Source organism: Giraffa tippelskirchi, chromosome 11, assembly GCF_054371585.1.
Source record: "Giraffa tippelskirchi isolate mGirTip1 chromosome 11, T2T-mGirTip1v1.2.pri, whole genome shotgun sequence".
NCBI lineage: Eukaryota > Metazoa > Chordata > Mammalia > Artiodactyla > Giraffidae > Giraffa > Giraffa tippelskirchi.
The window spans coordinates 121,578,760-121,594,234 of NC_137285.1; the positions used below are offsets into that span (position 1 = coordinate 121,578,760).

Consider the following 15,475-nt stretch of genomic DNA (forward strand, 5'->3'; position numbering starts at 1 on the left):
CAAAGAATTTATAAATATGTAAAAACAGTGCTTTTTTAGTGCACTGAAATGCTCTATTTTAGTCATAATGATATATTAACCTATTCATCAGACATATCACACATCTGGAGAACTTATTTTAATATAGATGGTATTCTAAGTGACAGTCATACCCTCCCAACCCACACACACTCGGAGATTTTGCCCTTTCTTCTCTCCAGAGTTCAGTTCACTACTCTTACCTTTAAAACTGAGATTGATAAGACATGGCTAGTCACCATATTGCTCTGAATCCTGTACATATCTTCCTTAGTTTCTAGTGGGATTACATCCTGATATAGCTATCGGAAGTTAAAAATAGCATAGGTAAAAAATGCATATAATACACCTAACCTACTGAATTTCATAGCTTAGCCTTACTTACCTGAAATGTGCTCAGAACACGTACATTAGCTTACAGGTGGGCAAATACATTTAACACAAAGGCTATTTTATAATAAAATGTTGAATATCTTATGTAATTTATTCAATACTGTACTGAAAGTGAAAAACAGGATGGTTGTGTGGATGTACAGTGCTTGTAAACATGTTTGCTCTCATGATCACGTGGTTGACGGAGCTGCAGCTCACTGCCACTGCTCAGCAGCAGGAGGGTATCTTACCACGTATGGCTAGCTTCGGAAAAAATCAAAATTCAATATTCACAGTACTGTTTCTACTGAATGTGAATCGCTTTCTACTATTGTAAAGTCAAACAAAAATTGTAAGTCAAGCTATTAAGTTGCGGATCGTCTATATATAAGAGGTCAAGATTCAGTACATTCGTTAGGATGCTCCACTTTTTATCCCATGACTAAAATTAATTTCTAGTTTTATACATTGACATTTTTAACAGTCTTAAGCTCAGAGTGGGCTTCCCAGGTGGCACAGTGGTAAAAAATCTGCCTGCCAATGCAGGAGACTCAAGAGATGCAGGTTCTAATCCCTGGGTCAGGAAAGATCCCCTAGAGAAGGAAATAGCAAGCCATTCCAGTATTCTTGCCTAGGAAATCCCATGGACAGAGGAGCCTGGTGGGCTACAGTCCGTGGGGTTGCAAAGAGTCAGACACAACTGAGCATGCAAACATCTCTCTCAAGCTCAGTGTAGAGGAGGATAAATAACTCCTTTGATGTTAGCTCTTAATAGAATCCATTTTCATCCAACCACCTTTGTACTCCCTAGAAACTCAAGACAGGAGGTTTCCATTGTCTTCCTTTCCATCTGCCTAGTCTTGTTTTTCTGCCTTTTGGTTCAGGTTGAGAAATGTGTGCTTGTGTTCATCATGAAGACAGACCTTTCTTGGTATTAACCCACATATCTCTTCCTGGGCATGCTCTCTGTGCATGACCTGAAGTCCAGCACTGTAATCCTTCCCTTAATTATCACTCTTTTCCAGGTCAGTGACAGAGATCAATTTTAAAACTTACCTTACATAGATACCATGCATCCACTATGAGGCCACAGAAAGACAATGATGATTACCCATGAGAAAGCATAACAAAAAGCAAAAGCAAAATAGTTGAGTTGCAAGACAGGGAAGGACATATTGCACAAGTGGAGAAGTTGACAGTCCATTCATAGTAGCAGCAAGTCAGTAGTAATACATGAGCTCAGAGGCAGATAGACAGACATGTTGGTAAACATGTTGATGGGATCTTTTCTTCTTTTTTCTCAGTGAAAGTGGAATCTAGTTTATCATCTAAGAGTGGGGTTAGGGGAACATGACAGAGGTTTGAATTAAAAGAATATACGAAATAATTTTGAGGAGACTGAGAAATTAAGACTTCAAAATTAAATGTAGTATTAGGGGCCCAGATGATATAGTGAATATGAATTCAAAGTAAGACTAATCACTTGGTTGTAGAAGGTATTTTTCTCTAGCCATCTTTTTAGAAGAGTTCAAGCTTGAGATCTCTGTTATAAAAATAAACCAAAGATTGCCTCTGTACATGGGCCTCTCTGACCTAGGGACCATTCATATCAGAGGCTATGAGATTGGTGTCCCTATGGTTATTTAGATTACAACCTGTGTGATTGTATACTGAACACCTGGACTGGCATCACAGTCATTTAAAAATATTTACCAATATGATAAATGAGAAAGTGGAAGAATACAAATTGCAGTAGAAATGTAACATATAAACGTAATTTAACACATGCAAACCCATGGCTGATTCATGTCAATGTATGGCAAAAACTACTACAATATTGTAAAGTAATTAGGCCCCTCCCCCCAAAAAAAAACAAAAACGTAATTTAGTATAAAAGAATAGTAGTCCTTAATGAAGCAGTGGCATTCCATCATAACCTTAAAATGAATAGGAAATGAAAAGGCATAGGAAAGTATCAGAGGTAGAAGCAAAAACATGAATCAGACTCTTAAAGGAGACAGTGAAAGAAAGTCTGGACTGGCTGAGACTCAGGGAAATTTAAAGATGAGCTGTGTTTCAAAAAGTGATGCCAAGAACCAACAAGACTATAAAGGTTCTTGTTGGTCCTTTGGGATGTTGTCAGTTATAATCCATGGAAGTTATAGACTTTAATTCAGGCATACTTCAGTTTTAAATCTTGGCCATATAGTGATTAAGTGAATAAAATGTGGAGCTAGGAAATCTGGATTCAGTTCCTAAAATCACCCTTCATTTGCTGTAAAAATTTTACTTAAATCATTTAATCTTATGGTCTCACTGATTCCTTGACTTTTTAGTGGTAATTTCCTATTTACAAAGGTTGTTTTAAAGATCAATGAAAGAATGAATTTTTAGCATTAAACATAGGCCCAGAAAGTGATGACCTCTCAGTATGTGAACATAATACTTTCTTATGGTTCTGAGGTTTCCTAATATTTTCCCACAAATATATTTCATATCAAAGCACTCAGCAAACCTTTGGGAAATAATAATATCCTTATTTGTTATCTTAAGGGATAGTTAATATTAATTAGAGTAATTTAAGTCTTGTACTTTTGGAAAAGGCCCCATATCCTGGAGGACCACTGATTCCCCTGCCACCTACACTGTTAAATCCAGTGGGATTTGATGCTGGGTATAATCCAGCTCATATTCAATGACAACACTTCTTAGCACCTGCTCTTCATGCAAGATGGCTGCCTGGATTGCTCTGAACTTCTAATTTGGGTGAGTTGATAGAGATACAGGGCAGAAAAAGAGAGAAGGCTACATTCAAACATCTGCGTTTAAATTATGAGATCCTCAAGAAGGTAAAGTCCACCTCTTCAAAAATACCCTTAGTAAATAAAGTTAAGAGTAAATCTTGTAGACATGTAAAACACTAAGAAGGTGTAGTGAACTCTGTTGATCTAAAGTATATGGAGCTTATGGTCTTGGATACTCCAAATGAGAGTAAAGTTAGCATTTAACTCCTTGACCAGGATAAGCTTTGAGGTCAGATTCAACTCTGAGCAAGGAAGAGCCATGTTCCTCCCAGTCAGCATTAGATGTTGATCCGTCATGGCAAATGTTTGTGGGAGGAAGAATATAACTTTTGACCTAGATACTGCAAGAACAGTGGTTTGCAAAAGGAAGTTAATAAAAAGGGGGGGGGGACATTACAATCAGAGAAATATGTGAAAAAGGCACAAAGAAGCATGTTGTATTTGGGGAATAGTTAGAAGTTAGTTGTTACCCCCATGGGAGGTATAGAAATAATATCTTAAAATGCTCTGTGTAAGATAATGTGCTAATTTGTTAACATTCATTAACAGCATTTTATTTGCTCCACTTTACAGTTGAGGAAACCGAGAAAAAGATATAATCAGTGTATGTGCTGTGCTGTGTGCTTAGTCGCTCAGTCATGTCTGATTCTTTGTGACCCCATCGACTGTAGCCCACCAGGCTCCTATGTCCATGGGGATTCTCCAGGCGAATACTGGAGTGGATTGCCATTGCCTCCTCCAAGGGATCTTCCCAACCCAGGGATCAAACCTAGGTCTCCCGCATTGCAGGCGGATTTTTTACCATCTGAGCCACCAAGGAAGCCCATAATCAGTATATAAAACACAACTAAAAGTTTTTATGAAATAAATGTATTTAATAAAAGGGCATAGGAAGAACCTGTGATAGGAATGAAAATAATCAGACAGAAGGGAAAAAAAAAGATGAAAACAAGTTATACTATTACTTATGATAAGTGATACATTTCAAGATTTATTGAACTTTATTTCTTCTGAGTCAAATATCATGGTCATTTAAAGTATTATGTAAATGATCATTTACAGAGCTCAGGTCCAGCTGGAAAATTTTTCAGATGACACCGGGAATATTTCTAATACAATATATTCAGTTTAACAAGATCTAAGTTCCTCCCAAAATGCTGGATAATGTAAGTCATATTCCAGTTTTGATGACACTTGATCAGACTATAAATTACAATGGAGTAAATAGGACTCAATATTTGTAATTACATTAATCTCAACAGATCCATTTCTAATTTATGGATATTATGTAGAGTATATTAGAATGGTTAAACACAATTCTAGGATGATAAAAAGAATCTTGTTATTGGTCTATTCTTATTTCAAAGTTAGATTTCAATTGCTTCATTGTAGATGTAGAATAAATACCTTTAAAATTGATAGACAATAATCATTTAATACAGGGTGTGAATATTGATAGATGCTTAATAATAATAAAAGAAACACAATGATTATTTAAAGTAATATCTAAAATAATACTCTATAGATTATCAGGTTTAAATGAAAAAAGCAAATGTTTAAACACTCGCTCAAAAGTGTTTTAATAAATATGACTTTAAAATTATGAAAACTCTTTATTGGTTATATTTTACTATTACTTAACATCTGTGACAGCAAATACTGATTTTGGTGTAATGGAAATAATGTGAACTTTACAGTCATGCAGAGTTACGTTAGAATTCTGATGTCTCAGCCATTCTTTCTGCAAGGCCATTGCATTATCTATAACACTCTGGGGCACTATGTTTTAATTGATAAAATTTGAAAAATGATATTTAGCTTACATTGCTTTTCCAGCTACAAATGAACATATACAAAGATTCCAGAAAAATATATATATTTTTCATGTTAGCATCACTAAGTTTTACTTTCTTTCCTTACTTCATTTAAATAATGATAGTAACTGAAATCACCCTGATAATGTATGAATCAAAAGTTGTACCAAGTGCATGGATCTTTGTAGTGATTAGTATGTTCAGATATAAGTGATCAAAGTAAGGAACAAGGCATATTGGGGGATGTACAGAAGAATTAAGGTAGAAAGTTAGGATTTTTGAAAATTAAGCTTAAAATAAGCAGGTATGTCAACTGGGACTATTTCACCGAAAAGGAGAGAACTTAATGAAGGTATGACTGTTAAAGCTCAAATTTTGTGAAGACTTTTATGCACAAGACATAAATCTGTAGAGCTCCATGGAAAAGGCAGTACTGTTTCACACCTCCTGAGGCTAGGTTCTGTGACAGTACTAGGAACATGTGTAATGGACTAGGAAATGAGTAATCATACCTGAGCGCATGTATTCTCAGAGAGTACTTCAGACATTTCCTAGAATATTATATCTCAGAATGATATTAAGAAGAAAGTTGGGTTAGATGATTTCTGAGATCCTTTCCATTTATAATGCCTGATATTGTTTGTCAAAGATAATTTGACTTAAGTTGAAAGCAAATTGTGAATTTAAAAAGTAGTATTGAATTTTACTATACATAGATTGTTAACAGATTTAGAGTTTGTTTTGTTCTTAAATGTGTGAGATTCATGACTTGATTTAGGAACTTTATGTCTGGTTGCAAGGTTTTTATTTTAGTAATTAGTGTTACTAAATTTTTTCACCCTGAAGTGTAACCTGGGATGTTTTCTAATGTGATGCTTTGGAATCTTTCAGACTTGTTTTTCGTTTGTTGCCAGATTTGGTTGTGATGATCTTGGCACAAAGCTTTTGTCGTAAAAAGGAGGATTCTATCAGCAAGAGACAGAAAACAGCAGAGCAATGGGACCAGCCAATAAATCCCAAACATCTCCAGACACTTTCTTGCTGATGGGCATCCCAGGACTGGAGCACCTGCATGTCTGGATTGGAATTCCCTTCTGCTCCATGTATGTGGTGGCTGTCGTGGGGAATATGACCATTCTGGCCGTTGTGAGGACAGAGCGAAGCCTCCATGAGCCTATGTTCCTCTTTCTGTGCATGATGTCAGTCACTGACCTGGTCCTCTCTACGTCTACACTGCCTCGCATGCTCTGTCTCTTCTGGCTTGGAGCCCATGACATTGCCTTTGATACCTGCCTGACCCAAATGTTCTTCATTCATGGTTTTACTGCTATGGAATCAGACTTCTTTTTGTCCATGGCCATTGACCATTATGTGGCCATTTGTCATCCACTGCGCCATACCACCATTCTCACCCACACTCGCATCGCCAAAATGGGAGCTTCTGTGGTACTGCGGGGAGTGGCCTTCTTTTCCCCACATCCTATCCTGCTCAGACAGCTGCCCTACTGCAGGACTGGAATCATTGCCCACACTTACTGTGAGTTCATGGCTGTGGTGAAGCTGGCGTGTGTGGACACAGGGCCTACCAAGTGTTACAGCCTCAGTGTGGCCTCTGTCATTGGTTCCTGTGATGGGTTATTCGTTGCTGTGTCTTACAAACTCATCCTTCGTGCAGTCTTTCGTCTTCCATCACGGGAAGCAAGTCTTAAAGCTCTAGGCACTTGTGGTTCCCATGTCTGTGTCATTCTCATTTTCTACTCCACAGCTGTCTTTACCTTCCTCACTCACCGTTTTGGCCACAATGTGTCCCCCCAAATTCATATCTTCATTGCCAATATATACCTTCTGGTACCACCTTTTCTTAACCCCATTGTTTATGGTATAAGGACAAAGAAAATTCGAGACCATGTTCTTAGTTCTCTAATGGTAAAGGTTGCTTGATTATACTGAAATTGTTTGCACAGATGGTATGAGAATAAGGAGGGAAGAATATAAATGACTTATCCCTTTTGCATAACTGACATGATGTCTTTTTCCACTGGTATCAGACATCTTATCAGATTTTAATGGGGAAGAATGACCATACATGATAGAAATTTCTCAATTCTAATTAAACTAGTACACTTAATATATTCTTTGTGCCTTTGAATTTTAGGGAGCTTACTTAGAACCTGATGAACTTAAAGGGACTCTCTTCTGTTTACACTGCTGGTGATCATTTGTGGTGTTAACTGAGGTAGTAGTTTATTTTCAAATAGGGAGTGATTTTAAAAGGAAGGATATCCATGAGAACCTCAAAGAATTCCACATAAAGTATAGGAGATTGAGAAATTAATGATGACTGTAAATATCCATAGAAGAAGCAATATATCAGGGTTGATGTCCTCTGAATACAACAAGTAGTTGTGTTTTAGTCCTACAAATTGACCTACTGGACAAGTTGTCAAATAGAAATGTGGAAAAGTTCAACATTGCTATAAATAATCAAGTCCACAGATCTGTAAGCATGTATTGCTCATAGAATATTCTCTCTCCACCAAGAATAACATGTGTCTGCAATTATTTTGTTACCTGAACCAACCTTGGATCTCTAAACCTGAAAACAAAAATCGCTTTATGCTAGATGTTACATACTTGGGAGTTTGCCTAGGGCATAGGCACCCCACTGAACTAGATTCAAGTATGCTGGTCTTTATATGTAGCAAGTCCTTGTTCAGGGAGGAAGTCTATTATTACAAATAACTCAATTTAAATGTGTAGTGATTATGCTACAGGTGACATTCAAAATGAAATTATTAAAAAGAATATAAACATTTTACTGGAAAAAATCAAATATTTGTTACTTTTCATTCCTTCACTTCTTGGCTTACACAAAATGGAAATTACTCTAGAGGTGTAACTGAGCAGTACCCTGTGGGGCCTTCTGGGGTAGACTTTTCCCGCATATCCTCTACTTTAGCTCCTCTCAGAAGTACCTAGATCACAGTATGTAATGCACATATCCTGAGTTGCTTTACTGATGTTAAAACCCTCACCAAATGGAAGAAATTAACTACTTGATAACCACAGGTATTAGCCTCCAGAGTTACTGGAGCCTGAAGACTGATAATGTTAACCCTTGTGGTAATGCCCTGTTACCTCACCATCAAGTAATGAGAGAATTGCACATGAGTTGACCAAAATCCCTGCAGCTCTTTTCCCTTATCTTGCCTTTAAAAATGCTCTGCAAAAACCCACTGGGGAATTTTGAACATTAAACTGTCCCAGACTCCTTGTTTGGTGCCCTACAATGAATGCTTTCTCCACCACAACCCGGTGTCTGTAGACTGGCTTTACTGCTTGTGTGTAAGCAGACTTGAATTTGGTTTGGTAACAGAGGTACTTAGAGTTACATGTTGAACTTCCCTGACCTGGTTTCTCTGTGTGATGTACTACTTCTAAAGTATTATTTGTACTTTTTTTTTTCTCTCACTATTTTCCATCTCTTTAGTCTCAGAGCTTCATAGAGGTTAACATCTGAGTTCTCCATTCCTCTCCATTCTTCTTTGGCTCTATTAAATGCCATTGTTCAAGCTTTTATCATTTCCATTATGACATTTCAACAGTTTCCACTGACATCTTCAAGGAACTAACTTTTGATTACTATGTTCAGTACATTCTCTACATTGAGACCATAGTTATCCTCCTAACAATTTAAAACAAACAAAAAAACGAGTAATTGTGTCGGACCCATGGAAGCTCCAGGATGGCAAAGCAGAGCTTTATGAATTACCTTTTCTACTGTTTCTCTTATTCTTCTTATATATCGCTTATACTGTTTGTACTATTCATTAAAATTCTCACTTTCATTCAAACAGTAGCTCTCTTCATATCTTTGTGTGTTTGCTTAGAATATTTCTCTCTGTCCCATCCTCTTTCTTACCTGGAGAGGATTCAGTTATCCTTCAAGATACAGCTTCTGTTTAAACTCCTCAGAAAGATTATTTCCTTGAATCAAACTAAACAGAAATTCTCCCTATCATTATTGTAAAAAATGAAATGATATATTGTACTTTTGCCACTTCAACTCATAGTATAGTTAGAGGTTAAATGCATTGACTCTAGAATGTGAGTGCCTGGGTTCATGTTTCAGCTTTACCACTTGATATTTGCATGTACCCAGGCACTTTGCTAAAACCTTTTGGGCTTTGTTTTCATAATAAAACAGGGATCATGACATTTCCTTCTCCATAAAGTTTTAAGGATTGAATGAGTGAAAGCATGTAAGATTCATTAAATAATACCACACAGTAAGCTTTTAATAAACATATATTAGTTAACATTGTGGATTATACAGATATGCATTATTTTTGTATATTTAATGCCTGACTTTGTGAGACATATATGTCTCATTTAAATATATGTGTATATACATACACACACACATATACACATATATATGTTTCCCTAGTGGCTCAGTGGTAAAAATACAGGAGATGTAGGTTCAATTCCTGGGTCAGGAAGATCCCCTGGAGAAGGAAATACTCCAGTATTCTTGCCTCAGAAATCCCATGGACAGAGGAGCCTGGTGGGCTACAGTCCATGGGGTTGTAAAAGAGTCCGACACAATTTACCAACCAAAACAACTGCCACCACCCTTATGGCAGAAAGTGAAGAAGAACTAAAGAGCCTCTTGATGAAAGTGAAAGAGGAGAGTGAAAAAGTTGGCTTAAAGCTTAACGTTCAGAAAACTAAGATCATGGCATCTGGTCCCATCACTTCATGGGAAATAGATGGGGAAACAGTGGAAACGGTGTCAGACTTTATTTTGGGGGGCTCCAAAATCACTGCTGATGGTGATTGCAGCCATGAAATTAAAAGATGCTTACTCCTTGGAAGGAAGGTTATGACCAACCTAGAGAGCATATTTAAAAGCAGAGACATTACTTTGCCAACAAAGGTCCGTCTAGTCAAGGCTATGGTTTTTCCAGTGGTCATGTATGGATGTGAGAGTTGGACGGTGAAGAAAGCTGAGCGCCGCAGAATTGATGCTTTTGAACTGTGGTGTTGGAGAAGACTCTTGAGAGTCCCTTGGATTGCAAGAAGATCCAACCAGTCCATCCTATAGGAGATCAGTCCTGGGTGTTCATTGGAAGGACTGATGTTGAAGCTGAAACTCCAATACTTTGGCTACCTCATGCGAAGAGTTGACTCATTGGAAAAGACCCTAATGCTGGGAAGGATTGGGGGCAGGAGGAGAAGGGATGACAGAGGATGAGATGGTTGGATGGCATCACCAACTCGATGGACATGGATTTGGGTAAACTCCGAGAATTGGTGATGGACAGGGAGGCCTGGCGTGCTGCGATTCATGGGGTCGCAAAGAGTCGGATACGACTGAGCGACTGAACTGAACTGAACTGAACTGAACTGAATATATATATATATATATATATATATATACACACACACATATACACACGTTTGCACACACATATATGTAATTTAAATTATCTAATTATCACCATAATCATCAGAATGTTAGTCTGATTTCACAAATGAGGAATTTAGACTTAGATTAAGTAATTTTCTCAACATCACCTGTTGATAAAGTGGTGAAGTATATAGTTTAAAAAAAATGAAAGTAGTTAATCCCATGGTTAAAGACTATCCTTTATATACTTTTTATCTCTAACACCTGTCAGTGTCCTATGAACATGTGTGTTCAATGAAAGCTTCTGAATCAATGAAGCCATAAGATGTTGAATTCACTTATCATTTTTCAGAGCTCCTAGTTTTGTGATAATTATAATTAAAGTACTGAATTAAAAACATAAAGATAGGTTTTAATGATATTTTTGTAAGATAATGGAGAAAAATTCAGTGACAAAAGGGATAGATCTCTCCCAGGCTTAAGAGAATCTCTAGGGAAATTTAATCTTTAAGACTGCTTGGGATTATGTTGGATGTTTCCAGAAGGTAAATTGCAAAGTCTGGACCTTCAAGCTGTATTTTTTTATTAAATTTTGTAGTATGAAGGATCATGGAATCTAATTAAAATATATTTCCTGACAAGGTAATATATTTTATATATTAAACAAGGCTGTTTATATGTTAGATTAGGAAATATGAACTAAGCTGTTAACTTTTATAGGTTATCTACCAATGGCTCTTAAATTGCAAATGGTCAACAATAATTGAAAGAGGAAAGGAACAGGCCAAACTGACTCCGTCTTGAAAAAGAAGGAAATTCCATCTTGAACTTTCAGTGAACTTTGGACTACGTGCCTGATAGCCATGGGGATAACATACCTATGGCCAAACTGGCCTCCCAAACTGATCAACACCAGATTCCATACTAGGATTTCCCGTCACCAAAAAGAATATGATAATCCCCTATATAGTCAATCACCTTTGTAATCTTTATGGCACCCATTGGTGTAGGCTACAATGTATAACCAGCTGAGCCTTCTGATTATGAATCATGGCTGTAACCTGATTGTATCTCCCTTTAACACTTTCCAGCCTAGGATTAAGGAATTTGGGTATGTGGGCTTGCACAGTACACTTAAGGTATATAAGGTTTTCACAAAAGTTGGTCGGGGTCCCTGGCTAAAGAGGAAACTCTGCCTTGGACCCACCGGTGTAATAAACTGCACTCCACTATCCACACTGTCTTTCTGAGTGAGTTTGTTTCCCGGAGCGTTTGTCTCTAACATAATAACAACCACACAACTATATAGCCAAGATCCCTGCATTAAATTCTAGTGAATGGGGAGAAGATATACAGCTTATTCATATAGTCATACAACAAAGAGTATTTATGGAGTGGCTAAAATGTGCCAGGTTGGAATAGATTCTAATGAGAGGTGAACAAAAAATAAATCCATGTGTCAGGGAGTTTATATTCTGGTTGAGGTGACATGACTTAAGTAAGTGATGTTCAAATGCATAACTACAGTGGATATCAAGTGCTATCAAGTAGAAACATGGATTTTTATAAAGGCAACTAACATCAGTTTTGATCTGGTATAGGGAAATCAAGGAAAGTTTCCTTTAAAAAGACATTTATGTGAGTGTTGAATGGGAGATAACTAGCTTAGGGAAGCAAGAGGAAATGTGGGGATGGTGTTAAAGGGAGAGAGAATAGTATATGTGAATATGTGTGGACTTAAGGTAGATTTTAAGATAAATATTTAGATAGGCAGAGTCATCTTACATTTGAAGAACTGAAGGAAGTCCATTCATGGGCTGGAGTACAGAGTGGAATGAAGAGTGCTGAGGACAGCTAAGATAGTATCATGAGAGGGTGGGGTAGGCATGCTGAGAATTCACAATTTTATCCTAAAAACAAAAGGAAGACAATGGAAGTTTTATGCAGGGGAGTGACATAATCAGGTTTGTGTTTTAAAATTATTGTGGTTGCAATGAAGAAAATGGGTTGAGACAGAGTAGAGGAATGACTAGAGAAAAACTTTTAGGAGGTTATAAAGTTTTCAAGGACAATATGATAATAACTTGATCCATGTTGATGATCATCATGATGAAAAAAATTAAATTGATTTGAGTATGCTGAATATACTTTAGGACTTGGCTTAATGAAGACTTTGATAAGCTCACACATTTTATGACTTTTGCTTACCCTAAGCCTAAAGTTTAGAGTGGATGATTGATGAAGAACCTTCGTGTATTTATGTGTCTTTGTGTCTGTGTGTGTGTGGTACATTTACTGATTTAAAAATTACTTGAAGACTTAAACAGTTGGTCAGGGAGTGGGGAAATAGTGAACAAACAGAGCCCCAGTCACTGTCTCCAGGATATTTACATTTGACTACTTTCTGCAACAAAATAGTTGTTAGCAATTTCTTCCCTTTTTATATTTACTCTCAACTTGAGCTTTTGACTTCTGCCAAGAGTCTTTCTGAAACTCAGTCTCCCCTAAACCTAGTATTGTGCATTTTTTTTATAGAGTTCATCTCTTTCTTCTGCTTGAATCTCACTTCTCTATGTTATTTTTCTTTTTACGTATCTCATTTACCAAACAATGGTCTTAATTTAGTCAATTAATATTTTATTTACTGTATACTTTTTTGCCAGCCTTTTATGGATCCTTTTTGTATCTAGGAAATCAAAACTTCTAATTTCATTTTCAGTTTTGTCTGTGGAGGTCCCAGTGCCATTGGAAATTAAAATGATTTAAACTGTTGGTTTTGAAGCAAGCCATGATAGTTGATATATAACTATAGTTGCAGTTAGCCCTGCTTGTTGTTGTCCCAAGTGTTCTTTAATTTTCATTCTAAATAATTCTTCAATCCTTACTCCTCCCTGGGCTTCCTAACCATACCATACCACATGCCACAACACACCAGCAATTAGTTTTGCAGTACTTCTGAACAATTCTTATCCACCTGTACCCTCCTCACTCATTGGCTCTAGGATGTTCTCCAGAATAACAAAGCTCAATAATGTCCCTTGATTAACAGAGAGGCCACCAAGGATTCAGGAGGGCCAGGACAAACCAGCATAAATCTGCCTCTAGCTCAGACACTTTGTCTTATTTTGGACATCAACAGATCTTCCGCACACCTCAAGAGGACAGTGGCTTTGCTGGTCCCAATCCCCCTATGACCAAATTCACAGCCATCTACAGGTACTATGCTAGGAAAAGAGAGAAAAAAGGAGAGGGAAAAGAGTACAAAATCTTGAGATGCACAAAGTCATATGGGATAAAGAGATTCTCAAATCTTTTCATCTAAATGCCATAGTCACTAACCCTTGTACAGTTATGGTTGAGATCTATAATCTTTAGATTGCCCAATGGCATTCATTAGAAAATAATAAGTAGTATCTTCCTAATTTTTATATCTAAATTTATGCTTCCTTTACTCAAGATTTATATAGCTGTTGCTGGCAGTACTTAAAGCTTGAATAATATCCTAATGCCACCACCACATGGATAATTTTTATTTATACTATTCCTGATAGATGATCATTTAAATTCTACCTGAAAACTCCCACTGATAGTGAGCTTCTAATTTCACAGGTCTCTTTCCCCTACTGAACTAAAATGCACCTTTAAAAATATTTTAGCCTCCTTTATTTGGCCAGGTATCTATATCTGGTGACACTAAATATATACTTTTAATGAATCAAAAAATCGTGGGCGACTATACTCAGCATTTTATAATAATCTATAAGGAACAGGAATATGTAAAAATGGATATATATGTATATATAACTGAATCACTTTGCTGTACACCTAAAACTAACTTAACAATATAAATCAACTATACTTCAATTTTTAAAAAGACAAACTCTTTAATATTGCTTTTCTTAGAAAATATATGTTTCAATTTTTTTCTCTTTGTGTATTTTTAAAACCATCAATGCACTTTCAAAAGATGTTTTTCAATAACACTGAGTAGAGATGTAGGATGCAGGGTTCTTATTTTGAACACATTGAACCTGACAGATTTATGACAAGTTGTTAGAGGAGGCTACTTTGGAGCGGTTCTATGAAATGTTTAATGCTGACCTCAGTGGCCATGAGCAAAATGTAAACTTTCAAATTACCTTCTCTTGGATGCTGATAAGTTTACATAGTGCTTAAAGTACACCATCTTTTCCATTATCACTGCCAGGTTTCTGGGTTCTGGCTTTCTAGTGTACTCAAGCCTTCAGATGAGGTCTCCTATTGTATAAGGGATGGACTGCTGAGATCAGGAACAAATGACTTTCTGGTAAGGATCCACAAAGTACTGATTAAGAGGTTATTTATGGAAACACACTAGGGAAGAAAAGTACATAGGTTGAATGTAAGTTTATGGCCCTTCCAACTTTGTCTAAAATGCTTTTTTAGAAAGATGGCTTGGAAATGGGATGTTACAGGCTGCCAAATTATTTGTACTTCGTTAGAACCTAGTGATAATAGCTATGGTAAAATAAATAATACACTTCTAAGGGAAAAAAAAGATTAAGGATAAAATTACATATTTTATCAGGGCCATCACATATTCCTTCTTATGGTATCAATTCAAGACTAGTTATTATCCTCATTACTGTTCTTTTCAAGAAAAACACAAAACAAAAAGGACTTTATTTTGGCGTATCTCACTTAATCTTTGTACTTTATTGAAAAAGAAGAAAATTTGCATTTGTAGAGCACAGAAACATTAACAGAATTAGGCCAGAAACATTTCATATTTTATACAATGTTGGGATTTAATGAGTTTTGCAAGTTTTGCAAAGGTAAACCTCATCTCATTTTTGAGACGAGGAAAGAGGCTCAAAGCCTTGAACACTTTATGGTCAAGTCACATAAAATTAGTGGCAGGGTTGAAATTGTATCACAGCTGCATTTATCTAAAGACCCTATTGTTTTTACTATACCAAGTTACCTTCTAGGAGACCTGCCTGTCATTTTGGCTGTGGCTTGCCTATTACCAAAGGTGGTTCATACATGAAATACTTAGATCTTCATAACTCAAT

At 36.6% G+C, this 15,475-nt stretch overlaps 2 protein-coding genes across 4 annotated transcripts in view; both read left to right on the forward strand.

Moving 5' to 3' along the window:
- The window catches only part of LOC145525653 (olfactory receptor 51I2-like), a 550,369-nt gene that overhangs the window by 34,333 nt on the left and 500,561 nt on the right, over nt 1-15,475 (forward strand). The window lies entirely within an intron of this gene.
- On the forward strand, nt 2,994-7,841 carry LOC145525678 (olfactory receptor 52P1-like). The gene is made up of 2 exons (XM_081539204.1): nt 2,994-3,156; nt 5,923-7,841. Exon 2 carries the CDS (start codon nt 6,005-6,007, stop codon nt 6,947-6,949), a length of 945 nt encoding a protein of 314 aa, XP_081395330.1. The 5' UTR covers nt 2,994-3,156; nt 5,923-6,004; the 3' UTR covers nt 6,950-7,841.